General features: G+C 53.3%; 1 protein-coding gene across 4 annotated transcripts; it reads right to left on the minus strand.

Annotated features, from left to right (window-relative positions):
* Nucleotides 1-473: 473 nt before the first annotated feature.
* NDEL1 (nudE neurodevelopment protein 1 like 1) lies at nt 474-27,552 on the minus strand. Of its 4 annotated transcripts, none has more exons than XM_050319559.1 (9): nt 27,478-27,552; nt 18,654-18,751; nt 17,109-17,262; nt 15,842-15,990; nt 14,759-14,895; nt 12,562-12,735; nt 11,674-11,765; nt 9,446-9,597; nt 474-1,963 (listed from the first exon to the last, which is right to left on the minus strand). In XM_050319559.1, exons 2-9 carry the CDS (start codon nt 18,737-18,739, stop codon nt 1,876-1,878), a joined length of 1,032 nt encoding a protein of 343 aa, XP_050175516.1. In that variant the 5' UTR covers nt 18,740-18,751; nt 27,478-27,552; the 3' UTR covers nt 474-1,875. The 4 variants fall into 4 exon arrangements, with proteins under 4 accessions (XP_050175516.1, XP_050175517.1, XP_050175518.1 ...); XM_050319560.1 differs by lacking the exon at nt 27,478-27,552 and adding an exon at nt 26,104-26,793; XM_050319561.1 differs by lacking the exon at nt 27,478-27,552 and adding an exon at nt 22,921-23,154.

A 27,552-nucleotide genomic window follows, 5' to 3' on the forward strand; every position in this document is an offset into this window, starting at 1 on the left:
CGGGGCTGCAGCGCCGCGTCCCGGGAGTGGCAGGGATGGAGCTGATCCCGGGCTGGAGCCGATCCCTGGGAGCGGCAGCACCCGGGGCCGCAGCCAGGAGGGGATGGAGCTCCCCGGGAAGGGCCCCAGCGCGGCTCCTCTGCAGAGCAAAAACATCTTCCAGCTGCTCCAAAAGGAGACAAAAACGCCCGGCTTGGCTGCTGGAGCTTCCAACTCTTCCCCAAGGTTCATCCCCAAATTAAGGATTGACCCCACCGGGTTCCGCTGCACCACTGGGGAACTCGGTGCCAGTGGTAGAGGCTGGTGTGGGCCAGGTGGGACAGCAGTGGCTGTTCCCGTGTGCCCAAACTGGGCTGTGGAGCAACATTCCCAAGGGAAAAACCATGGGATAACAGGAGCACCTCAGCACTGGCCCCCTTTCCTTGCACTTGTCAAAAAAACCCTACGCGACAAAACAGAGCCACAGCCACCAGTTCTGCAAAATCCACTGATTCCACATTAAAAGAACTTTATTTTTGGAAGATTGCTCTCATTTGTTTTCATTTTTTTTTTGAAACCACATCATGGCTGTGGCACCGGGGTGGAACAGTACATCCTACGGAAACATGCCAGAGAGAGGCTGAATAAATAAAGCTACAAAGCCCAAGTTATGTACAAAGACCTCAGGCAAAGGTATTATGTTTACAAATCTATGTACAATAAAACAAATGTAAACAGTCAAATGCAGCAGAGGATGCACAGGAAGGAAGGACCACACAAACCCTAAGGGCCAAGGGGCACATCCCACCTCCCCTGCGGGGCCAGTGGTTTTTCTCAGCTCGTAACTAAACCCCCTGGAAGCTGCAGAGCCCCTGAACGTGCTGGACCAGCCCAGAACGGGGAGTTCGGCACCCCCAGCTACCACCCCCGGCTCCCTTCGCTGGTTCAGGCTGAAAACCCACAGACCCCGAGGCACGTGGACAGAGAAATCCCGCAGATGTGTCGCTCCAAGGACCCACAAGGTGCCACAGTCGCCCAGCACTGTCACAGAACCTGCAGGGGACACTGGACACTCTGGTCCTACACGGGGCAGAGCAGGGGGTGGGGGGTCCGTGGGCAGTGGGGGCAGCTGCAGCAGGGGCTTCAAATGTTCTCCTGGAGCTGCTCTGCAGCTGCGAGGGGGGAGGGCCGGGCCAGTGGGGCAGGTCCAGGGGACACCTGAGGGCACAGCAGAACAGCTCAGCCCTGCCAGCTCCCCCCAGGGCATCTGGGGGAGCTGGTGACAGTCCCCCCTCTGTGCTGCCCCCTCCCTGCCCCGAGGAGCCCGGCCCTGCTGTGTGTGCCCACCTGTGCCAGGGGATGGGCCCGGCCAGGCCGGGCTGCCGGATTCGCTCCAGATCCGCTCCGGATCCGCTCCGGATCCGCTCCTCCAGCCCTGCCGGCTCCAACACACCCAGCGGCGCAGCCGGGACTGACACACCCCTCAGACACTGCCCGGCTGCCACCGCCCCCAGCGCCATCGCCCACCCTCCCCCAGGGCCTTCCCAGGGGTCTGAGCCTTCCCCCGAGGGCAGAGCTGCAGGGACAGCGGGAGCCTGGACGAGGAGCGGCCAGAGCTCGAGTCAGAGCAGAGAGGAAGGAAAGGGCCGAGGGCCGGGGAGCAGGACCCGTGCGTGTCCCCAAACACGGCCCTGGGAGTGGCAGCTCGTGGGGCACAGAACGTCCACTACAGCGACAGAGAAAACAAACTGTATTGACAGGACGGGGAGGGCCGTGGGCTCGGGGTCTCCTCTCGGGGTCATGTTCCAGCGGGGTGGGGAGGGGAGGGAGCGGGAGCGGTTCTTCTCTTGCTGGGCCGAGAAAAGCGAACACAAGTCCAAGCGCTCCCCCCGCGGCTCATACGCTCAGGGGGAGCATTCCCGGCGCCGAGGACGGTCGGGAGGCTCCCAGCCCGGGGGGACCTTGGTCAAAGCCGTTCACCGCCCTGGAAACGACAAGAGAGAAGCGTTAGGGCAGGGATCGGCACAGGGACGGGACACTGCTCACCTCCCCCTCACCAGCAGCTGGAAAACCGACCCCCTCCTCTCCCCTCATCCCTGGCGGCCCGGCAGGGCGGCAGCAGGGCCAGGATATGGCCGGGACGGGGGTCCCACCTCCGGCTGCCGGGGGGATGCCCAGCCCTGGAGCAGGGATGTGCTGGAGAGGGTTCCTGCCCAGACCCCGAGCCCTCCGGCGTTCTGTGGGTCTGTGCAGCTCAAGGGCCGGGGCCAGCAGCTCTCGGGCTTGTTCCCACTATCCCTGTCCCTGTCCCTTCCCTGGCACTCAGCGGGCAGAGGCCCCTGGGGAAGGTGTGGCCCCGGGGCTGTCACCACGGGCTGGGGACAAAGGCTCTGCCCCGGGATGGCACAGACACACTCCCAGAGCAATGTCTGCCCACGGTGAAGCCCAGCAGAGCTCCCTCTGTGCTCCACTGATCCCACCGGGATCAGCAGCGGCTCCGGGTCCCTCCACTCCCGGGATCCCCCAGGATGGTGCTGGAGCTCTGGAGAACCTGATCCTGGTGGGCTGGGAGAGCACTGGGTGGGTCTGACAGCTCTGCCATCTCGGGGATGGCTCTGACAGACCTGCCTCCTGTCCAGCGTCACCATCCCCGGAGCTCCCCCCGCTCCACCAGGAGTGATTCCATCCCTGGAGCATCCACCCCACTGCTGCCCCAAACCAGCCCCTGCTCTCATGGGGGGTCTGGGGAGGGAACCCTCACACCCCTGAAGGGCAGGGCAGCTCCTGCCTCGATGTCCCCCCCTGCAGCACTGTCCCCAATGTCCCCAATGTCCCCAGCTCTGCCTGGGCCAGCAGCACCCAGAAGGTGCCACTGGGATGTGTCCTGGAAGAGCTGTTTGTGAGGGGACACTTGAGGAGACAGCCTGGGCTGCAGGGGAAAAGGGAGCAGGAAAAGCAGTGTGAGGGCTCTGCTGATGGGGGAACCCTCCTGGGAGTGGGAGGCTCCAGGCTGAACCTGGAAGGCCACATTGATGCCACTGCTGCCTCAGGGACACACGTGGTGGCAGCAGCTCCTGCATGGGGGACTCCTGGCAGTGACCCCAGGGCAGGGCAAGGCTGTCCACAGAACCTGGGAACAGGTTTGGGTGGGAAGGGACCTTAAAGATCATCCAGTGCCACCCCCTGCCATGGGCAGGAACACCTTCCATTAGCCCAGGTTGCTCCAAGCCCCGTCAAACCTGGCCTTGGACACTTCCAGGGATGGGGCAGCCACAGCTTCTCTGGGCAACCTGTGCCAGGGCCTGCCCACCCTCACAGGGAAGGATTCCTTCCAATATCCCACCTAACCCTGCCCTCTGGCAGTGGGAAGCCATTCCCACGCTCCCTTTAGCACAGCACACCATTCCCATGCAGCTGATGTTCCCTGCTGATGTTGCTCCTCCTGGGTCAGGGACACAGAAACCCTTCCAGCACAGCCAGGAGGGTGCTGCCAGTGCAGGGGCAGTTCCCAAATCCTCCCAGAACAGCAGGTGAAGAGCTAAAAGCTCCCTGCTTGCTACAGCAAGGACACATCCACAGCCTGAGCCAGGCTGCTCTTGTCCCTCCCTGGCTGGAACATTCACATCCCAGCACCAGATGAGAGCAGGGAGGAACCCCCTCTCTCACCTCCTCCTCATTCAGCTGGAAACTTCAGCTCCCATTTGAGTGTTGCTGTGCTACAATTCCAAGGCAAAACCCTCCCTGCCTGCAGTGAAGAGCTGCTGGAGAGGCTGGGGGACAAATGTATTTCCCTGATCCTGTTTGGATGGAGGGCACAGAGCCAACCTGATCCCAACATGACTCTGCAAATGAGTTACCAGCTGGAAAACACCCCTGCCAAGTAGGACAGGGGGAAAAAAAAACCACCACAGAAAAGCCAACACCAAACAGGATTAAAATGTGGAAAGGGCTGGAGAACAGAATATCCACCAGCAGGAGCCTGCAAGTGTTTGAGGGGTCGTGGTGAAGCTCTGTGGATTTACCACATTCCCTGCACTAAATCCAGAGCCACTGGGACAGTGCCTGGGGCTGCAGCTCAGCCAGGCCAGCACTGGCACCTCCTGGCATGGCACAGTGGGATGGGCAGCTGGGCAGGGCCACTGCTCCCCTCCGAGCCCCCAGCCCGGGCAGGAGGGGACACATCCCCACAGGGCTCAGGGCCTGGCACTGCCCTCTGCACCAGCCACTGCCTCCAGAGCCCCTGCCACCCCCCTGGCCCTCCTCCCACATCCCTGGCACCCCTGTGTGCCTGCCCCCCTGCTGTGCCCCTCCCTGCTGGGTTTGGGGCCCAGCTCCTCCCAAACTGGGCTCCCAGCACCCAAACTGTGCCCCTGGGACACCTTCCTGTCCCTCCTGGCTCTGCAGCTGCTGCTCCCTCTGGGTGGTGACACTTCCCTACCAAACAAGCCACGAAGGCACCAGAGGAGCAGCACAGACACGACCACAGGGACCTTGAAGATCATCCATGGGCAGGGACACCTTCCACTAGCCCAGGTTTGCCACACAGACATGACCAGATGCCACAGAGACATTACAGAACCCTGCTTAAATCCCAAATAACCCAGTGATGCCCCAAAGAAGAAGGGCCCGGGGCCCCAAATCAGGGCCAGGGCAGCAAGGGCTGTGAGCACTGAGTGTCCCCAGTGTCCCCCAGCACGAGGTGTGGAGAGCTCCCAGCACCACATTGCACACAGAAACCTCTCTGCTGAAGACGGGAAAGGCAAAAATCCTCTTTAGAAACCTTTTGAGGTTTCTCCCTTGTTTGCTAATTAAAAAATTAAAGCAGCAAGGCAGCTCCCCCCAGGAGTCACCTGCCTGCACTGCTCAGCACATCCCACCAGCCCAAACTTGCTCTGGGTGCAGAAATAAAGGTGCTGGGGCACAGCAAAAGCACCCAACAGCAGCAGCAACTGGGGGGTACTGGAAGCTGGCACTGGGGCTGAGCTTAGGGAGGTCTTACCCAGCCTTGGATTTCTGGTGGCAACATGAAAACACACAAAAAAAGGGAAAGAAATCAGCATTACTGCAGGGAGAACCAGAGTGAAAGGCAAGTAAAACACCTTAAACACAGCAACTGTTAAAAATAACCAATAAGATGTCCTGCCTGAGCTCCCAGAGCTGGGAAGAGAAGCCCTTGTGCTTGGTCTCCAGGGTCTCAGACGGGAGGAGCTGCACAGAGATCTGTCCTCAGGGATTAACCACAACCTGATCCCTCTCCTGCTTGTCCCTCAGACCCTTCCCAGCACACTCTGTGATGTGCCCTTGCTCTGGGCTTCCCAAGAAACCAGGTTCCAGTGCTCCAGACAGGCAGAAGCAGCTGGCAATGCCCCTGCAGTGGTTGCTGGTGGGTGTCTCTGTCTGCCTGTCCCTCCAGTGCCATGGGCTCTGTGCCCCTTTCCAGCCACAGGCTCTGCCCTGACTGCTGAGGACAGATTGTGACTCACTAAACAGCATTTCAATCTGTGTTTTGTGCTTAGCACCTGATCTCCAAGACTCCCTCAACTCCCAGTATCCAGCAAAACCTCAGCCCACGATTCTCCTGGAGCTGAACGGCCCGGCCTGGAGGGTAAATGGAGCTGCTCAAAGCACACTTGGAGAGCAGACCCACAAAAAAACCAGAGGGAAAGCGAGTTTTGAGGCAGGGCAGGGCTCTAACACACATCTCCTCCTCTCCTGGGCAGCAGCAACAGCACCAGGAGGTTGAGGAACACCCAGCAGAGATGTGAGAGGAGGAGCAGGATGAGGCTGGCAGGAACCTGCCCTTTTGGACAGCACAGGGAACCCTCCACACTTCCTCCAGAGGAGAGAAGGGACCAGGTGGGGCCTGTGAGCCCTGTGTGCAGGACCCCCATCCCCAGGGGCCTGGGCCTGCCCAGCCTCGCTGGCACATCTGTGCTCCCAGCTGCTTCCAGCTGTTTCCAGCTGCTGACACCCAGCAGGGACACTGCTGTCCCTCCCCACACTGTCCTCCCCCCCTCCAGCCCTTGTTTGCCTCCCCTTCAGCCAGAAGCACATCACCCACACATCAACAAGTCCAGAGCCCCAAAATGCTGCAGGAAAACCACAACCAAAGGGCGAACTTTGCAGATGAACTCCATCAACCAGCAGCAACGTTCCCCTCTGTGTCCCTGCTGTGTCCAATCAGAATCATGCAGGTATTGGAAGTATTAATGAGATCAAGAAAGCAGCAGCACTCAGGCTTATGTTTGCAACAGGTCACAGCAGCAGAGAGGTTTATTTACAGTCAGGAGGAGGAGAGATTACAGCCTGGGGCTCTGATCAGGGCCTATTAGTGTGTGACACTACGAACTACCTCGTGCAGTTAGCAGAGCCCAGCTCTGCCCCCAAGCCCCAGGTTACAGCACATGCAGCAGATCAGTGCAAATGAATTCATTTACCCATGACCAAGGTGGGGAATATGACCTTTTCACGCCTAGTGGAGAGAAAGGGAAAGTTTATGTACACAACAAAGACATTCCTGAGCATAACCCTTGATGCAGGAACGGGGGCAGAGAGGAGGTGTTGAACTCGACCTCAGCAAACCTTCTGAGCTCTGCTCAGGGAGAGCCTGCTCTGCACAGGCACATTCCAGGATTACTCACCTGAGTCAGCCACAGCTCCCTCTTTGCCAGGGAAACTTTTCATAGGGCAGACCAGGGACCCAAAGAAGAGCCCGAATTCCCAGCCTGGTGTGCACAGACCAGGGCTGTGGGTAACAGAGGCACCCTTTTGCTTCGTGGCACTGCTGCAAGTGTGCAAGGATCTCCTCGCATTCAAACTGCAGCTTGTTTTATTAAAACAGAGCCCACTTGATTCAGATAAATAACTAAGAACAAACATCAACTCCAAGGACTCTGGCATTCAAGAGTGCAGGAAGGGGAACAAGGAGTTAATGCCCTGAGGAACAAGCACCCCAGTGCCAGGACTCTGCAGGGCCCTTCATGGCCAGAGCTGCTTTGTTCCCAAACTAGACTTGACTTAAATAACCAATTAAGAACAAGTACAACAGCAAAAAGCCCAAATATCTACCCAAGAGCATCTCCAGGTGCTGTTCTGCCATCCCCTGGCACCTGGACAGAAGCAGCACGTTCCTGAAGGGACAGGTCTGCAGGAAACTCATCTTACACTACTACAGCAATGCTGCCCTGTTCCACCTCCTGAGGGCAAAGAGCAGGGGCTTGACAAGAGCTGGAGACTCCTCAAACACTTCAACCAGCAAAATGGCAGAGCAAGGAAAGCAAACAGAGCTGTGAGGATGGGGCTGAGGTCCCTGTGCCCCAACCCCCCCACCCATCTGCTCTTCGGGCACAGGCTGCAGGTTGGATCAGATCCACCACCATGTGAGGCTGGTTCAGGGTCCAGCACCACTCAGGGGAAGGGAGGAGAGTGCAGGGGGTGGAGAGGGAGGAGGAAAGGGCAGAGGGAAGGGCAGAGCTCCCCTCAGCCCCTCGTGCCCACCCAGCATGGCCTGAGCTTAGGCAGTGACCCAGAGCAGGGAGCTCCCACTGCCAGCACCTCCGGGCACAGCTGGGACACCAAGGGGAGCAGGAGCCAGGGTGAGGGACAGCCCTGGGCCACCCACCCTGCTGGGCCAGCACACAGGGGTGCAGAGGACAAGGACAGGACAAGCTCCTGCTCTTCCAAAATCTGAGCACTGAGTGCAGAATTCACCCCCCAAAAAGGGTGAGCTCTGACCAGCACAACACTTGTGGGTATTGCTCTGTATCTGTGCATAGAAACTTCTCCTAATTACTTCCTATCCTTCACCTTTGGGTGTGGATGTTTTCCAGTTGAACTGTCGGCAGTTTTACCGTTTGGACAGGAAAGAGAATCCCAGATCTTCAAAGGTGAGGGAATAAGTACAGCAAAACTCCGTGGAGCAGAGGTATCACCACCCTGCACACACACTGGGGCACAGCCCAGAGCTGACCACACTGTCCTGCCTTCTGCAGGCCCAGCAGCTGCAGGGAGCTAACACTGATCTCGTGGTCCAGGGAATCAGTTCACTTTTTTTATTTTTATTTTTTTTCTTCCAATTCAAGGAGCGTGGCTTGGCCAGCGAGGAACTGGCAGAAAAGGAGAGGAAGGGAATGAAGGACTGCTTTGAGTGCTACCAAAGGTCTGGGCTGCAGTAAGCAGGACTAACTCAGACATATCTGTGTGGTTTAACCTGATTATCTAGCAGGGTCTCCACCAACTCGCACATGAGCCCATAAGTCACTCCCACCCCTTTTCCTGCCCAACAACACCCACCTCCTTCAGGGGCCAGGGTTCCTGAGCCTTTTTCAGCCACAACCTGCTCCTCCTTGCAGGCACCAGCCCAGATAACAAAGTGATGACAAGGTGGGTAATTCAGAGTGCCCCCCACCCACAGAGCAATCAGCTTATTGGTCACACCACACCCAGTTCAGCCCTGTTGCCTCCTCAGAGCTGCCACAATCCCCCCCCCAGCATTGCTGGGGGGCTGCAGGGCCCCCTCAGCACACACACAACCCTGAAGTCTGATTTGCACAGGACAATGACTTTGTTACATCTCCAAACTCTCCCAATTCCAAACAGCAGCAACTCCAAAACCTCTGAGTGCCAGTTTGGAAGATGCAGCTCTGCCTGCCTCTCTTCAGACTGGGAAAGCTCATCTCCTCCTCTAAAGTAAATGCAGGATTGAGCATGTGCTGAGTATCAGCATTAAACTGCACTGGGATGAGCTTTAACATGGAATGGTACCACGGTGCAGGGAGCAGGGAGGGTGTTTTGCCCCCAGGACCACTGTGCTTTTCACCCTCATACACCCACAGGGCCTTGTGCTCCCAGGAACTGGGGAAAATCCCCCTGTGGAACCACTTCCCACGACCCCAGAGGAAGCTCTGACCGGGGGCAGGTCACATGAGGTACTTTTTCCTGTGCAAGCAGTTCCTGTCACCCCCCAGCAGCCACAATTACACCATCAGTGACGTTTCTCTTTTCCCCTAGTGCAGAGGGAAGTGAGCACCCAGGGCTCCACCCTCCAAGTGAACACTCCTGCCTGCCCTCAGCTGTGCCAAGCGAATCCCCACATCACATCCCCAGAGCACACCAGGAGCTGTGGCAACTCCAGCTCTGCTTCCCAAGGTGGCAACTCCAGCTCTGCTTCCCCGAGCTCCTCTCAAAGGATCGCCATGCTCACCACCAGCAGGTTTGCTGCCTGGGGTTTGGTTTTACAGCCACCAAAGCTGAGGCAGCAGCAGGACACAACAGGCACTGCCACCCCACCAGCTCAGCCAACCACACTCTTTGCTTTCCCGAAATCAGCACCTTCCCCGTGCCCCGGAGGCTTCGGCCCCAGGAATTATTTGTCCTATGGGATGGAAGCTGTGGTGGGCAAGGAGAGGACAAGAAAGAGTCCTGCTGAAAGGCAGTTCCCTGCAGGGCAGAGGTGTCCCTCGCTCACCCTTTGTCGAAGAAGGAGGTGTGCCCTGGGTGTGGGTACTTGGTGCCGTTGCTGCTCATCACGGCGCTGTTGACGTTCCCTGAAATGTAGGATTTCCGTGACGCCTGGTCCTTGGCAAAGTTCCTGCAAGCAGCTAATTTGGATTCTAAGGCCTGGGAAAGGGGAGAAAAAAAAATAATGTCAAACCAGTAAAACCACTAAGAGGAAGTATTTTGAGGCTGGAGGTGAGGCTTTGCCAAGACCTCAGGATGGCCACGATCAGGGCTCTGGTGTGATCACCTTTGGCAAAAAAATGGGAACGAAGCTGTCATTTCCTCTGTCACCCAAACCACAGAGGAAACACACAGATGCTGATGCAGACTGCCAGGCATTACTCAGCTCCACGAGGGCTCAGATTTTAGAACATATGAACCTTGAGATAATTACCCAAGATAAGGCAGCCAACTCCAGCAGAAGTTACCAGAACTCCTTCCCTCAGCAGCTGCAGCGAGGCTGCCATGAGCTAATCTGAGCCTAGAGCAGAATTCTCGGGTTTCAAGAGGGACTGTATATTTAGGAAGTTGATTTTTTCACCAGGACAATTTCTCCTGGCATTTCTTTCTTGATCTTGGCCTGCAAACCAAAGTCTGTAAAGCTCCACTGCCACACCTTAGAACAGAGGTGTCAGGACAAAGCAAAGGCAGCAGCTGAGCCATGGAATCTTCCATCTCTGTACTCTCATCTCTGGTAATTCCAAGCAATTCTGGTGAGATCTTTTCCCTCTGCATAAAGTGACAGTCTCTGCCTCATCCACTGACTCCTGGCAGGAGGAGGAGCAAAAATGTCCATCTGGTCTGGCAGAAACTCCTTACTCTTTCCACCCTCCCTGTGCATGGAGCAAATCCATGGACTGGAGACTAAAACTTGTCTCCAAAAACGTGGGGTTCAGTCCCGTTCCACAAATATTCCAATAACAGGTCCCTGACGTGACGTCACAGCGAGCACTGTACACTCTCCTAGGAATCCATGGAAGCTTCCTTAGGGAATATGGGCTACACAGGCAGCTCCAGGCAATCCCTGTGTCTGGGTGACACAGCAGCTGTCACTGCCACTGGGATCTGGGCCAAGTGATTCCATCTCAGCTGCAAGCAGGAAAGCTGAGGGGAAACTTCCTGCAGAGACAGGGAGTCTGAGGCTTGGGATGAGGCCCAGCCAAACCCAAAACAGGTCCTGAGCATCCTGTAATTGTTGGTAAGAAGTGCAGGGGCTGGAACCATGTGTCAGTGGCTGTGTGAGGCAGGCTGGGAAGGAAGCATGCTTATTTGGCATTTCCTGTCCTTGCAGAGTAATCATATGGGATTGTTGTTAAGCTCCCTAAATCCCCTGCAGACTCTTACTCACAATGATCCCCTTTTAAACATGTCACTCTATAACCCAGGGCTGTCCTGCTGCCCTTTCAAACCCAGGACAGGCTCACTGGCTCCAAATGGCAGCAGCAAAGGCAGTTTTTCATTCCCAACTTTGCTAAAACAACTGTCTGCACTGCAGCTCCTGCCCAGCTCAGGGTGGGTACACACACAGGGCAGAGCCAGCACTGAGCTGGCCCTGCTTCCACTCCAGCACCTCCTCACTCATCAGCCACCTCCTCCAAGCTCAAAACTCATGTTCTTGTCCAGCTGAAAACCCTGAACAACACTGCAACAGATGTCTGAACCACTTCTTCCCTGCTTACAGCACTAATCCCTTTAAAGGCTCATGCATTTCACTTCCCCACCAACTACAGATGGGAGTGTTTGGCTTTCTCCTGATTTATTTTCTCACTTTCTTACCAAAAGTTTCTAGATTTTTCTTTTTTTTTTTTTTCCATTTTCAGTTTAGTTTTCAATTCCTCTGCCCAGAAGAGGAGATCTCACATGAGGAGACCCTGATGTCAGGTGTCAGCAGGCACCCAGAGCCCGAGGACAGCGGGAGCTGCAGCCCCAGCTGAGGGCAGAACAAGCAGCTGACAGTGCCTAACCCTGTCACCCACGTCCTTGAGAAACTTTGAACTCCAAACATGAATTTCATCACCCCAAACCGGCATCAGAACTCGCTTCGCAAATCAAAATAATACAAAAAAATTACATTATAACCCACTAAACGCAGTGTGGATGGTTTGGAAGGTACAGCTTGTGCTCAGCACAGGCCAAGGCTGTGATTGAGCACAAGGACAGAAGCCCCAGGGACAGCCCAGAGTTCAGAGCACTCACCCCCACTTTCCGTAGCAGGTCTCCCACAATGTTGAGTGCAGATATTCTGGCTGAAGGAGTAAGTGGGCTGGTACCAAACCCATTTGGTATAGCTGCAAACACAGGCACATGTTATTCCATGCTCCACTCCCCCACAGTTCAGGGGGTTTTAAACATTTAAATAAATCAACTTCTACATTAAAAAAAAAAAAGATAAACCTAAAACCCTGCTGCAGACACTTGATACAATTACCCCACAATAACTGCATGATCAGCTGCCATGGAAAAATGATAGAGCTTAATTCCTGCCCACTGCCCTCATTCCCATTGGCCCCACACGCAGAGTTCATGCACTCTCCATCTGTAGGGCTACTGACCACAATCCATCTAATCCAGCCAGAGCTCCTGCTGGAACCTGCTCCTTCTCATTTGAAAAATCATGCATTAATCCCTGTGACTGTCCCGAGCCTTCCAGAGGGGGAAGGGGACTGGCCTGACATCCCACTGCCTCAGGGAGAAAACAGCACCCCCAAGAGTCAGTGTGGGAACAGAGACTCTGGAATTCCTGGCACACTTCACCCACCACTGCTGCTCCACACTGGAGCAGGAACATCAGTCACTGCACTTCCCTGCAATCCCAAATCTCCTCAGTGCTCCACTGCAGGCACCCACTGCACACTGCAAACCCCTGTCCCCTGCAAAAGCATTATCTGAGCTTCAGTGCCCTTCTTTTCCATGCTTTTTTCCTTCTTTTCCTACTCCTTAAATGCACCTGATGCTGTCCTGGAATTTAAACACAGGTGTGGGATCCCCCTATCCCCACAGCCACATTCCCTGTGGAGCATCCATGGTTTGCTGCCAGGCTGCACATCCTGCCAAACAGCCAGACACAGCTCCTGGGAATGGTACCTTTTGGGGAAGGAAAACTGTTTTCTGATCCTTTTCCAACAGGTGTGGCTGGCAAGGAGAGAGAGGCCTGGACAGCTGAATCCATCTTCTCACAGTCCAGAGTGGGAGAGCTGGGAGCTGATTTTCGGGTCACCTCTTGCTGCCTTTCCCTCACTGCCAGCTCTTGCCTTAAGTCTGAGGATGGAGAGAAGGAAAAAAAATCCACCAAAACCATATATTAGAGACTGATTTCTCTCACAAACACTCTCTCTGTTCATTTAGGAGAGAGGAAGAGGAGACAACTTTGCAGCAATCCTGGATTGACTGGATTCTCCAGCACTGGGGACACCCCCCAGAACAGTCACAGCTCAGTCCCTGGAACTGGGTGGTCCCTGTGCTCATGGCAGGTGACTTTCCCTCAGGAATTCTGCCCATTTGCAGCGTGAGCTCCATGGAAAGAGTGTTACAGAAACTGCAGCTGGACACAAATGCTGCAGCTGGGCCACACTCAGCTCCTGCTCCAGGAGAGGCTGGAAAAACCAGTGGAATGACCTATCCCTGTGCTTCCAACTCCTATGTTATTCTTCCAGTCAGTAATCCCCAGAATTCCACACCAGCCCAAGACAGTCCAAGGGCTGCACCCAGTTTTTGATGCCTTGACAAGTGGAAGAGCAGACTGGAGACTGGGCAGTCCAAAGGGAAACAGCCTGGAGATGAGCCAAGCCAGGCTCTGCTCTCACCTCCTCCCCAGACTGCAGCTTATCCTTACCCCACCCCTTCCCATTTCCACATCCTTTTGCTACAAAGAGCATCCAGCACAGCTCAGCAATGGATCTGTAAACACTCAGAAGGGTCTAGATGCAAAAAAAAGATGACAAAGGAGTCGTTCCTTTTTGTTCCAGTTGTTCCTGAGTTTCCCCAGACCTCTCACTCCTCGCCTTAATCTGCTACAACGTGCAAGAGCACAATTAACTGCACATCACAGCTTCTGAGCTGCCACAGGTGTTTAGAACTGATTTTAGGTAAAACAGCAGAGCTGAAAGGAAAACCTGGGCCCCCAGCAGAGGATCTGAGGCTGTTCCATCAGAAATGCCATCTCCTGAGTTTGACATTTTACCAGTTCTTTTAATGGCTACTGTTCCTGCTTGCTGTCAGGGGGAACAACAAGCAGCTTTGCTACGTTAACATATGCTAAAAATTTCCAAATGACTCATCTGAAAAACAAGATGTCTTTTTGGCTGATTATTTCAGTGTTCTAGAAGACAGTCCCCTGGGTGTTGCTGTTTTTTCCAGTATTATTGCCCTCGCCTCAAATGACAACACACATATTTCATCAGAAATATTTACATTGTGTAAAACTTTACATACTGGAAAACTTCCCTCTTGATATTTATTACAGAAAAACCCTGTGCTTCCAATAAAGCTTTTAATTCCTGGGGCACAAACTTGGCTTTCAAAGAGGTTCACAGCCAAAAAATCCCGGCCTGTTCAGGTGAGTTTTCTTACACTCAGGCCCAGGCCTGAACTGAGGAATTATTTTAGGAAGTTTCACTTGGGAAATAAAGTTGAAAACCACTAATCTCTAGACTTATTAATGGCTGGCACAAGATTATGAGCAGATCATCTCCATTATCAGAGAAATCAGTTTTACCCAACCATTAAAAAACCTTTCCCCAGGATCCTCAATGTGAAATCCACTGGGGAATTCCCAATTCCTGCTCATATCCCACAGCACTGCCCCAGCCATCTCTGATCTCACAGGTCTAAACACAGCCTCTACTGGAATATCTTAAATAAACCAGGCAATTTCCAAGGGGTTTAGGAGGAACACAGGAGACAGGATTTTTCAAGACAATTACTTAATCATTTATCCTGTATTTCCCTGTCATTTCCTGTGCTTTCCCTCCCTACACAAGGCATAAAACCATAACAAAAAGGCACTTTCAAAGCACATTTCCTCAATTCTATGGTATCTGTGGAACAGAGTATTTCTGTACTCCCCTCTGTTAAAATCCTGAATTAATCTGATATTAATTCTGCCCTAAGTGAGGAAATTTTTCCTCTTGACTACACAGGACATATAAAAAACATACTGTTAATGGTATCTAATGCATGCAGTTCAAGTTTCATCATGTGAGGCTTTCTAGAAACATGAGCTTTGGTTGCTACACCTCTCTTTTAGCAAACCAAGACCCAGAACCAACCAGACAAGCCTTACCTCTTGCTTCATCCTTTAATCTCTGTACAGAAACCAGCAGTGACTCCTTGTCATCCAGTTCACTTTCTAAAAATGCATTTCTCTCAATAGCTTGGTTCAGCCTCTGTTCAAAGTCTTCCAATGAAACTATTGTTGCCCTAGAAACAAAATCCAGAATATTGGGTTCTTCAGCTCAGCCAACATGAATGTGTATTATCCAGAAACATAATAGAGGAAAAATGTCAGCAGGGCCTGCAGTCACACTGAGCAGCTGAAAGCCACGGAAACGCTGCCTAGAAAGGAATAATCAACTCCAAAGAAACAGGAGAAAAAGATGCAGAGATCATGATAGCATCTGGATCTCAGGGATGCACCAAAGGGGTGGGAAAGAGCCAGTCCTGTGCAGCCCTGCCCGTTTTTCCCAAGCTGTACACTGAATGAGGGCAGAGCTCTGGGCAGGCAGAGCCCAGCGTGGAAAGCAGAGCACTGGGATATTACCCAAGAGCCAATTCCTTCCAAACTCCTTGTCAGAAGTTAGTCATGAGCCTTGTGGAAACAGCAGCTCAGCTCTCAGATCTTTTTTTTTTCCCAGATAGCCAGAGGCTCATTCCTGCTCTCCCTGAATCAATGGCAGAATTCCCATTCAGCAAAAGGGAAGCATGACCTCCTCCCAAAGTGGGCGTTTCCAGAGCAGCCTGTTCATCCCAGGCCTTACAAAGGCCAGGATTGTTCCCTACAGCTGCTCTGGAAGGGACCAGGAGACTCCTTTGGCCTGGTTTGTTTAAAAGGGACTATGTAAAGCACGAGCTGCTGACTTCAAAGGGGTTTGGAGCCACCAGGACCACAAACAGAAGTCATTTAGCTGGGGGTACCAGAGGCAGTGGCTCTGCTTGCACAGCTTGTTCCTCTCAGGAGCACGAGCCACGCTGTCCCACTGCCCCTCCAGCTCTAATCCAAGGACCCAGCTGATGGAGGCCAACTCCAAGAGTCTTGGGGTTGGTTGGGGTTTTTTGAATGTACTTCCCCTTTTAAGGAATAATAAAATGGGCAATCTGAAAGGATGCAGTGCAAGCTCTGAGGGAAGAGGAGGCTGGCAGCCCTCACCTCTTTGCACGCTCCAGGTCATCGTTGGCCTGCTCCAGCTCCCTCACATATTTGTGCAGCTGGTCTTTGATGGCCCTGGTCTGGCTCAGGTCATCCTCCAGCAGGGACACCTGCTTGTAACTCTGGGCATACTGGTGCTCCAGCTTCTCCTGGAAGAAAGAATTGTGGGGATAAACAGCAGGAAAATGGGACAAAGAAAGTATGACGCTCTTTGCAGGCTGCTGGTTTGGGGATTGCTGGAAATCCAGAGGAAAAATCAGAGAGGGAGAAGGAACAGGCTGTGAACATCAGAGCTAGACAAAGCCACAGCCATCTCTCCAGGACACAGCTGGCTCTCAGGGATGTGTCCCTGCATCTGCTCCCAGCAGCCTGCACTGACAGCTGCTCCAGGGCCTCAAACATCCAGGAAGCCAGAGAGAAATCCAACTGCACAGCCCCCCCTTTTGCCTTGACAACAGCCACTCTGAGACCAAACACTGGCTGACGTGTCCATGAGCAAAAATGAGAGCCACTGGCATCTGTTACAAAACCTCCAGGCCCACAAACTCATCTCTGGGAGAATTCACTGCCAAACACTCTCTCACCAGCTCTGAGGGCACAGATGGAGCCCTGTGGAGAAAGCAGTGACCTCATAAAGCATGTGCTGACCTTACAGTACAGCTGGGAATGGATACACAGAGGAATCCCATAAACCCTCCTTCCACTGAGAGGATTTCTAACCTTTGTCTTCACTAACACAAGCCAAGACTACCCAAAATGATGCTGTGGCAAGGTTCCAAAAGAGGCAAGAACTGGTTAACACAGAGGCATCAGTTCAAAGCCACCCTGTGCACATGCAGATCCCCCTGCAATTCCTGGCTCCACAGAAATGGCTGTTAAGAATGGATGAGGAGCCTCTCTGAAAGATGGCACAGATCACCCACTCTGAGCCTTCTTCAGGGTCCAATAAAGCCAAGGAGACAAAGACTGGTTTGCAAAGACAGGCAGCTCGTGTTGTCCCCCTGTTGCTATGCTGATGTTCCCCGTGTAACCAATAAAGCTCCTGCTTGGCACAGCCTCCAGAACGCAGAGCACAAACTCCACAGCCAGAGCTGCATGATGTGACCAAGGAAAATTCTGCCAGGAATTTCCCTGCCTTATTTGGAGGACGTGCCTGGTCCTTAAGTCTGGATCATAAACAGACGATTCCTTGACTTCATTTGGATATTCAGTGACCAAGAACAGCCCAGAGGATCTCCAAGGAGATCCTTCCAAAAGAAGCACCCACCTTTAATGTTTCCACTTCATACTTCAGTCTTTGGTTATCTGCTTGCAAATCTCTGTTCCTCTGCTCAGCTTGCACTAGCTGTGCCTCCAACTCTGCTTCTAATTCTCTGCTCCCCTCCTGGAATTCAGCCAGCTCTTCACGAGCCTCCTGGAAGCTGTAAAGGAGAGAGGATTTCATCAGTGGGAAAAGCCAGCATCCCCCAAGTTAAAATCTGCAGCTCTTCTAAAATAAAAAAGCTGAAAAAAACCCAGGAGTTTTGAAGTGCTTAAGTGTCGTGGTAGATTTCTAAGGGGGAAAAGAAAAATGGGGAAATGGAGAAATTACATTAAGCTCAGCTATTAAAGGAAATTAATTCTCTTACATCAAAACCAACAGCTGCCTCAAATGCCTGTGTGAAATCAAGGCTATTTACAGGATTCATGGGAGCCTGAGAACCACTTTGTACTCCACTGGCTTCCACTGGTAGGAGATTTGCTGGAGACAAGGAATTAAGCAAACACTTAACCTGATTTTGGTCAAAAACTGAAGAGGGAACAACAGTTTCTGCATCTCTGCACTACCTGGAAATTTAAGGTTCCTAAAAATCATGGGGAGTCAGGAAGCCAGCACATACCTGCCTCATAGCACTGACAGTTATTAAACACCAGGAGTAGCCACTCTGCATACTTTGCTTATTAAATTTGCATCTTTACCACAGGTAACAGCTCAGCCCTCAGCAAACAGCAGGGAAAACCAACAAGGCTTCAGGAAACAACATATTGGTGTCTCCCACAGAATGCTCTGACACCCAAGAACAGCTCAGGGTTCTCCACATGGACAGGCTCCTCCACATTCCCAACCCCTCCCTCCCCAAAACAAGCCCAAACTGAAAAAAAAAAAAAAAAAAAAAGCAGCCTGGGCTCTTTGGGCTTGAGAGAGGTTTTAATTTCAGCTCAGCTGCACATGGGTTCCACTGAGGGCACATAAAGCCTCCCCAAGAAAATGAAGTGGGAGCACTCCAAAGAAACCCCCTTAAAAAGCACAAAACTACTCAATACAACAGCCTCTCCTGGCACTTTTGGTACCCAAAAAGCCCTGTGCCCCCTAAAAGGTGCAAACCCCTGGTACAGGAGGTAAAATCCACTCCAGTAAAATGCAGCAGACACCAAATCAGCCACTTTTCATACCAGTAATTCCATTACAAGAAGCTGGAGGGAACAGGAATGACACCAGGAGAGCCCAAAGGCGCCTTCTTATGATAAAACATCAAGATACTACTTAAGGCAGCACTTTAATTATACAGAGGTGCACATGATCCTAAAAGGGTTCTGCTCTTGCTCAAACATGCTCAGAACATAGCCTGGAGTTCCTGGCGTGGAGACATCGGGCAGGAAACACTCAGCTCCCACAAAACTGGGAATTTCAAAGCTAGAAATTCTTTACAAATTCTCTTTTTAGAGATCCTAAAATACTGAATATAATATAATATAATAATCTTGGTGTGGCCTTGCAGTAAACAAAGCTGTGGTCATTAAGAACCAAACCCAGCCTGCAAATCCACCATACCTTTGCTTGTACTTCAAGGAAAGCTCTTTCCAATACGCAGTTTCCTCCTTTGGACTCGAGAAAGTTGGGATTTCTTCACTGTCCATGATCAACACGACCTGCAGGGCACAAACACAGGGACACGCTCAGGATAAAACACAGACCCCAAAGCTGCTCCCGAATCCTGGGCTTCACTGCCACAGCCTTTCCAACAGCAGCACCAGCACTTGGCACCTGCACACAGGATGTTAATGATCCCTAACAGGAGTCACCCAGCACAGGGACCTGCCCCAACAAGCCATGGAATTTTACCCAGCCTCTGGAAGTGCTTGTGCAGCGAGAAACAGGTCCAGGAGTTTTGGCTGTGTTTTTTATCTGCCACACCAGTTGAAGGGCCCACTTTGGATCACAGTTGGTAATACACTAAAATTTACAGCTATCACAGTTTCCACTTTAGTTCCTAAAACATTCTTAAAGAGATCTTGCCTCCTGCCACCAACACAACAATAGCACTCCAGCAGCTATTAGAGCTGCAAAGGTGAATAGTGAAGGAGGATGAACACAGAGGGAACCACTAACAGTGTGTGTGGAGATCAAAATTCAATTTAACCCTCCGGTGTTGAGTCCTGGCTCACTCCTGCTTGTGTAAAACAGGCAGCTAACTGAAATTATCCACATAATTTTGCTCCCTCAGACACACAAAGGAAGGATCAGCCTCTCCTAAAACCACCTGGTCACATCACACAGGAGGAGTTTCCAGCCTGGAGGTGTTCAGAGGAGCAGAAGACCCCCTGCTCCATGAGGACCACCCTTCCTGGAGCTCTGGGTGCCGCTGGCAGCACCGCTTGGCTCTGAGCCAGCACAGGAAACACAACCCAACACCGACTTTTATCCATGGGGCAACCCAGTCCAGGGGACACGGGACATTCACACCAGGCCCCAGAGCTGCTGGAGGTGATGATGGGGGGGCTGTGGCCCTGCCATGCACAGCAGGAACTGCTCAGACCACGGGGAAAGCACCACTGCTGAGCCCTCCCCAAGCAATCCCACAGCTCTTCTATAAAAACAGGCACCCTTTTTTTCCCTCCTCAAAAAGCCAAGGCTTACATTTTGTCATTAACACCCAGAAAAAGAATAAGGTGAAACCAACTCCTTCTGTGCTTAAAGCAGAGGCTGTGAACAACATCAGGCTCATTGATCAGGAATAGCTGACCTGGAAGTCCTGACTTTCACACTCTATCAGACATCATTGTCCCCTCTCAGCCAACTCTGTCCCTTCAGGCTAAAATTGTCACACTAATATGTCCTGCATCGCAGTGACCCACATTTTTGATACCTAAAAGTGGGACAAAACAGTCCCATGCTTTCATCAGAGGGCAGCCAGGCTGGCACTGAGCTCAGAGACACAGCCAGGCTGAACTGGCACGTGGGTTCCAGCTGAGACTGCAGCTGACACAACCCAAGGGCCCACATTTATCCTGAGGGTGCCAAACCCATCCCAAATCTCACACTGTGTCTATTTAACTTCACAGGGTTATGGGAGAAGCAATTTGTCAGGAATCACATCTCCACAGTGCCCAAGAGAACTGACGGCGTTTCCTTTTTGTACTGACAAAATCAAACACACCTGTGGAGCCATTCCAGGAACGAATTCCAGACACAGGTTTCTTTGGGAGCACTTGCTCAGCTGTCAGCAAGGCACCTCCATCCCCCCACAGGGACAAATCCCAAGTCCTGTGCACAAGCCTTTTCCCAAGGGATGTGGAGCCCAAACTGTTGCAGTTCCCCCTCGGGTGCATCCAGGTGATCCAGAGGCTCAGGAAGCTCCTGGACAGGGATTCCATGTGCCAGGACAAGGCAGAGGTGACCAGCTCAGGCACTGCTGGGTGTTGGTCAAAGCACTGGTCCAGCACTGATCAAACCCTTCCATAAAGCCTTGGACCTTTCCCTGCACTCGTCTCCAAACTGGCACACTCCGGAGGGCTGGATCAGCAGGCAGCACATTCATCCCAACATAAATAAAGCACAACCCAGGCTCAGCTCCCACAGCTCCAGAGGTGAGCTGGGCTCAGCAGGTGAGCAGCCACGCCAGCTGGCAGCAACACTCAGGATGTGGTTAGAAAAGGGCTCGCACAAGGAAGCTCTGACATCATTTCCGAGCCGTGGCGAGGGAAGGTCCAGGACTCCTTCCTGTCTGCTCAGGGCACACCCTGGGACACACCCCCCAAAATCCCTGCAGGCACAGCAAGGACTCACAAGTACAGGAGGGATTTTCCCCCCCCCCCCCTCACTCCTTTGTCCAAAGACCCTTCCAGACACCAGAGGGAGGAGATTCATCCCTGTGGTACTTCAGGAACTCTTCCCTCCCAAACACACCCAGCAGGAGCGAGTTGACCTTTTCCAAGTTGGTTAAACGGGTGATAATTCATGATTGCCCCTGCTCCACGTCTGCCACCGTGCCCAATGCTACCACCAGGGATTTTGGATAAACACCTGCTCCAGATGCCAACACCAGTGTGCCCTGCTGAGCTCCAGCATCCACATCCCACTTTTGGTATACAGTTGTCCCACTTGCCTTCCCTTCCAAGGAAGTACATGGAAGCACCTGACATCTTTTCCTGGAAGTGGCTGAGATGAGGTCCAGGACTCCCTTCCTGTCTGCTCAGGGCACACCCTTGGAAATAAATATCCACAGAATCCCTGCAAGCACAGGAAGGGCTGCCTGGCACTCCCAGGTACAGGAGGGATTTTCCCCCCCCCCCCAATCCTTTGTCCAAAGACCCTTTGAGACAGCAGAGGGAGGAGATTCAGCCCTGTGGTGCCTCAGGCCCCTCGGCAGGGCTCTTCCTAGTCCTTCCTACATCATATCCTGGAAGTGGCTGAGATGAGGTCCAGGACTCCTTCCTGCCTGCTCAGGGCACACCCTGGGACACAAACACCCCCAGGATCCCTGCAGCGCTTGCAGCGCTCCCTCATGAGGGGCGCGGAAGAGAGAAGAGCACACACAAACACGGTGGGTCACGGCCCAAACACCAGTCTGAGAGCTGGGAGATGCCAACAGCCTCCAACCCTGCCCCTGCCACACCCGTGGGCACAGGAGGATCCCTTCAGTGTGCCAGGCTTTGCCCATTCCCTCGGCTGATGGCACAGGAACACGGGTTTCTCTGAGCCTGCAGGGGAGCCATTCCCAGCCCTTATCGCAACACAGCCAGAGCACGTGAAACATCTCCCGTGTGGGAGAGAGGATGCCCACGGAATACCGAGGGTTTAACAAAAGCTGCCAGTTGTCCTGGGATTCTATGAGGAGTTGAGAACCAGCACGGAGAGTCCTTCCTATTCACAGGCTCCTTTGCATACGTGGCACTTGCAGAATCGAGCCTTTGACCAACAACACTGAGGCTTTCAGGGCACAGACAAGACAATGCAGCAGCGTCTTCCAGGGAAAATGAGAGCAGGCTTATGCTGCTGCCCACTGGAATTCATTCCAACACAGCTTAGCATTCACACAGTGCCCTGGGAAAGCACAGCTCTGTGGGCACAGCTCCAGCTCCAAGGCAGCTCCCAGACAAGGGCTACGTTCAAAACACGGGGGATCCTTTCAAGCCCCCCCCCCCCAAAGTCAGCAGGACAGAGGAACTCTGCACTGGGAAAAGGAAAGAACTTTTCCACGCTGAAATCACTCTAAAAACTGCCGTGTGTAGTGGGGTTTGTACAGGACAAATCTGTTTTCCCACCTCCAAAGGCATCCCTACAAGCGAGATGTGCAGTATCCTCTGGATATTACAGGGATATCTGAATCCAACCTGTGGCAGAAATAACTACATAAACACACATTCCCTAAGTACCTTTGGGAATCCTGCATTCCGGGCCAAACTGAAATCTCTGCTAAGCCACGAGAACACAAACACAGCCTGAAGTGTAACACGGTGTAACCTCGACCCAGCTTCCCGGGCTCCCCGTGTGCCGGGAGGCTGCTGGGGAGGTTTGCATGAAATCTAACACCAAAACACTCAGCTTGAAACACAACACGATGTTTTTTCAGCTTCTGCCCACCCCTTCCCACAGTCAGGAATTCACTCCTCGCGGCTCTCAAAGCGAAATGAGTCACTGACACATCCCAGGAAGGATCATCCCGAGCGCTGCTCACAAGCTGCTGCAGTTCACCCCGGGTGTACCTGCAGCATCTCAAGTGGCTGCAGAAAAGCATTCTCCCTGATTTTAATTGCCTCACAGTCTCCCATTTGAAACCAGCTTATAAACATTGCCGTGGAAAGGGAATTCATCTTACCTAATGTTCGTTTTTCTGCGTGTTTTTTCCGCTTTCCTCTTCACAACCCTGTTTGCTCGGTGTTTTCAGACACCAAAAATCACCCAGAGGCAAACAAACACATCAAAGCCCAGTGCTGAACTCCTCCACCTGTGCTTTGCTGGCCCCCCTTCCCCTGCAGGCGATGGAAATGTCCAGTGTGACCTTTGGAATTAAACAAGTAACCACCTCAAACAGGACTCAATCGAGGAATTCCACCCAGCTCACGTGGCCTTCAGTTCTGGAGACAACAACTCACCCTGGCTGTCACAGAACTGCCCAGGGCCTGCTTTGTGCCACAGCCCCCCCGTCTCACCCCGTCACCCAGAGCTGCCACCACCCAGAGCTGCCACCAAGAGCAGGAAGGACCGTCCCCAACCAGCTCTTCTTCCCCTTTTTTGCTGATTCACAGGCAGAAAAGCAGAAGAAACCTTGTTCCCACCGTTCTTCACCTTCTCAAACCATGAGAACCAACAGGTAACCCCCAAACCCCTGAAGTTCTTGATTTTTTCCCCCCTAAAATCAAGGTTTAAAGCAAAGGAACCTGAGCCCTCCAGCCAAAACTTAAAGCAAGTGGACATTGCCATGCACTTATTAGAAGATAGAAAACAAACAAACCAACTAAAGGCACGGATTAGATTTCAGCAATCAATTTGTGCTTGTTTTGCTCATCCTGGAATAGGAGCTGGTGGATTTCCATACATTTTGGATGTCTGCCTGCACCCGTCACTGTTAGAAACTGAGCCTCTGTGAACTCAACCTTCTCCTGCAATCCTATTTTTGAACTGAATGTTCTCAAGTGAACCACAACAAATGCCTCCTTGCCTCTTGCCACAGCAGCACAGGAGCTTTCAGGGAAAGAGGAAAGTCACAGAGCACAGAGTCAGCAGAACACTCCTGCTGCTGCCACCATAAATCCTGCATTTCCAATTTGGGCAGCACGGGAGAACCAAATCCTACCTGCAGGAACTTTGTGCCAAGTTCAGACTAAAAGCCTTTAAGGCAACCCAGCACCACACAGCAAAGCCTCAAAGGCCTGGTGAATATATGATATCAAATCATAATAAAACACCCTTGCTGAGCGAGCCAGCGCTGGGGTGGAAGCCTTGAAACCAGAGGAAATGCACTGGTGCAAAGAAGCCTCTTTTCAGCAATCAAGCTACAGCTACCAAAGGGAGCAGAATTCAGGATTAAAAATCATGTTCACCCACAAGGGAAGTTTAAGACACTCGACCTCTATTTGTTCCCACCAAAGTGCCTTAAAAAGGAAACCTGAAGAGGTTGGTGCTCCTGATGCAGGTTCAGTGCCTGCAGAGATGAAGGAAAGGAGATGGGAATGTCCCAGAACAACCTGGGCCTGACCATGAGAACAATTCACTCCCGGCTCCACAGCCAGGAACCCCAGAGGGATGAACCCACACAGAGCAGGAGGTGTGGAGTAAACAGAGAACTGAGAAGGAAATCCAGGCTGTGAAAAGAACAAGCTTCCTCCTGATTGAGCCTCTGCTCCCTGGAAAACCAAACTCTAGGAAGGTCTGGGAGAGATGCTGAGCACCAGGAGCACTGATCCTGATCCCCACCACGGGCTGCAGGTGGAGCTGCCATGGACCTGAACCTCCCTCTGGAGATCACCCACCCAGCTGCACCTTCCCCCAACTCACAGCTGCCTGGTTTCTCCTCACACCTTGAGGAACCACAGAGCAGCCCCCCCAGAAGCAATGATTTACCCCAGAACTTACAGCACACCCAGCCCAGAGCCTGCACCAAACGACAGCACCAGGTCCCCTGTGAGCTCAGCAATTGACCCCACCCCCATAACAACATTTCCTGGGAAGGAGAGGCCAGAGGGGAAGATGCTTCTGGACATGAGCAGTGACCAAGGAATTCCAAGGGAAAAGCACTCAGCATGGAGTTCTGACATGAGCAGGGAATTCTGTTCTTTTTCATCCTACCAGTGCCAAGGGAGGGGAGAATTCATTTGAAAACACTCCCCAAAAGGTGTATTTTCAGCATTTATCCCAGACCAGCCCCCAGAGAGGGGCTCTGCAGTGAGCACTGAACAACGGGAATGTTAAAAATAAAACTCTGTGCTGGGAAGGAGAAGGAACCAGCACAATCTGCTACTCAGCTGAGCCCTGGAGGGACACAATCACATCAAGCAAAAGCTGCTCTGCTGGCTCTGAGTGGCTCTGCCCACAGGTCAGGGCAGCACAGCAGGGCAGCCAGTTTGCTGGACACGCTCCACAGTTTATCTTGGTTATTTTTGTGGTGTCACACAAACATCAAGGACTGCAAAAATACCATTTCCTTCCTCAGCCCGACTTTCCTGGCACCTCAAAACCAACTGTGACAGACTGAGGGAATAAACTGCACTTTGTTGCTGCAGTTTTTGGCAGTCTGCTCCCAGCAGTGACTCCAGAGACAAGACTCCTTGTGGCACCAAGGTCACAGACATCATCAGTCTCGTGCTTTCTCTCCACTTTCATATTTTCCTTTCTCTTCTCTTTCCTTCTGCACCAGAAGAGGAATTATCTTACATATCTGCAACCTCTAAAGAGTCGGGAAAAGAAAAAAAACAAAACCACCTGAGGGCTTTCCCCTGAATTACTCAAACAGGAACTCAAACACTTTGTGTCTGAACACATCCTTCACCTCTGGGACTCCCAGTGGCACACAGGATTAAATCTCCACACGTGCAAAGGGAGAATCCCTCCATGTATACAAAGTAAATACATAAACACAAAGCCCAGGCAGAAAGCAGGACACAGGATCCCCTCCGGGGCAGTCCTGGCACTGTTAATCCAAACCCCACATTATCTACCCACATCTTTCATACCCTGCACAGCCACAGTTAACTGGCACTGCCAACCAGCCTGTCTGTGCACTCACACTGCTAATACACCACATTTACATGTAAGTTAATAAATACAGACTCACAGAATCAGAGGTTGGAAAAGAGCTCTGAGACCACCCTGTGCCCGATCCTCACCTTGTCACCCAGCCCAGAGCACAGAGTGCCACCTCCCTGGACACCTCCAGGGGTGGGGACTCCACCACCTCCCTGGGCAGCCCCTTCCAAAATGCACAAAATGCTCCCAGTCTCTTTTCTGCCCTGGGACAGCTCCTTCCTCTCACAGTTACTGATATCTCTACCAGAACACTGACCTTGACAAGGCCACCAGCTCTCCACAGTGTCCAGGAATTGTTTGTTGTTGGGGGGGGAGGGAACAAAAAACAAAAAACAAAAAGAAAAAAAAATTCCTCAAGGATCCAAGGAATTCTTCTCCAGCAGCTTCACATATCTAAGCACCTCTGAGGGCAAGAAGTGCCCCACAGGCATCCCAAAGTGCCCCCCACCTCTGTGCACTCGGGACAGAGTGAGGATGGTTCCAGAGGGAGCAGGGAACGCCTGAGTCACTCCCAGCGCGGGCTGTGGGAGGGGAGGACAGCTCTCCTCCCCCCGGGAAGGACGGGGCTGTGTCAATGGGAGTCACTCCGTGGGGTCTGGCTCCGGTGAGGGATCTGCTGCCGTGTCAGGGCCGCTCATCCCTCACACCCGTCTGTGCAATTCGGGTCACGCTCGTCACCCGAGCACGAGGGGGTTTGTAGGAGACACAACAGGGCGCTCCGAGCTGAGAGGGAGGTGGGGACAACCTCGGAGAAAAACCCGCAGGGAACTACAGAGAAATACTCAGTAGAGCTCCCGGAATCATTCGGGTTGGAAAAGCCCTCCCAGCCCACCGAGTGCAACGAAAGCCAAAGCAATGGGCAAAATTCACACCCCTCCTGCCTCCCGTTTTCACTCCTCTGCTGGAAGAGGGAAGTCATGGACAGAGGAGGGGGCACATTTCTGCCATCCTGGTATAGAATCCCAGAATCCCACAATCCCTGAGGCTGGAAAAGCCCTCCCAGCCCATGGATCCCCCCTGTGCCCCATCCCCACCCTGTCCCCCAGCCCAGAGCACTGAGTGCCACGGCCAGGCCTGCCTTGGACACCTCCAGGGCTGGGGACTCCAAACCTCCCTGGGCAGCCCCTGCCCATGCCCGATCACCTAACCCCGGCAAGAACTGCTCCCTAAAAAAGGCCCCACTCCGCGGCCACCGGGTCGCCCAAGGATTTTATGACAACCGAGGCGAATCACAGCTCCGGCAGCCTGTGGGTGATGCCGAACTGCTCTCCTTGGGGGCGATCCCTGTCCCGGGGTGCGGGGCAGCCCCAGCCGGTAACGCCCGGCGGGTCCCGGAGGGTCCGGGGGGGCCCGGCCCGCCCAGGGCGGCGGCCGAGCCGGGCCGCGCCCTGACTGACAGTCCCCTCCGCCAATCAGCGGCCGCGGCGCGGCTCCGCCAGCCAATGGCGCGGCGCGGGGGCGGGCCCTGCCCCGTTGTCAACCCGCAGCCAATGGCGGCGCGGGGCCCGCGGCCCCCCCGGCCCCCCGGCCGTGATCATCCCGCGTCCCGAGCCCCCCGGGCCCGCCGGGGCTGTACCGGGGCTGTCCCGGGCCCCCCGGCCTGCCTGGCCCGGCCCCGCGCCCCGCTCACCGCAGCGCATCCCCTGTCACCGCCGCAGCACCCGCCGCCGCCGGGGCCGCCTCATCCGGGCACCGGGGGGCGGAT

This window comes from Myiozetetes cayanensis, unplaced genomic scaffold (genome assembly GCF_022539395.1).
Source record: "Myiozetetes cayanensis isolate MyiCay16 unplaced genomic scaffold, myiCay2020 scf22, whole genome shotgun sequence".
Lineage (NCBI taxonomy): Eukaryota > Metazoa > Chordata > Aves > Passeriformes > Tyrannidae > Myiozetetes > Myiozetetes cayanensis.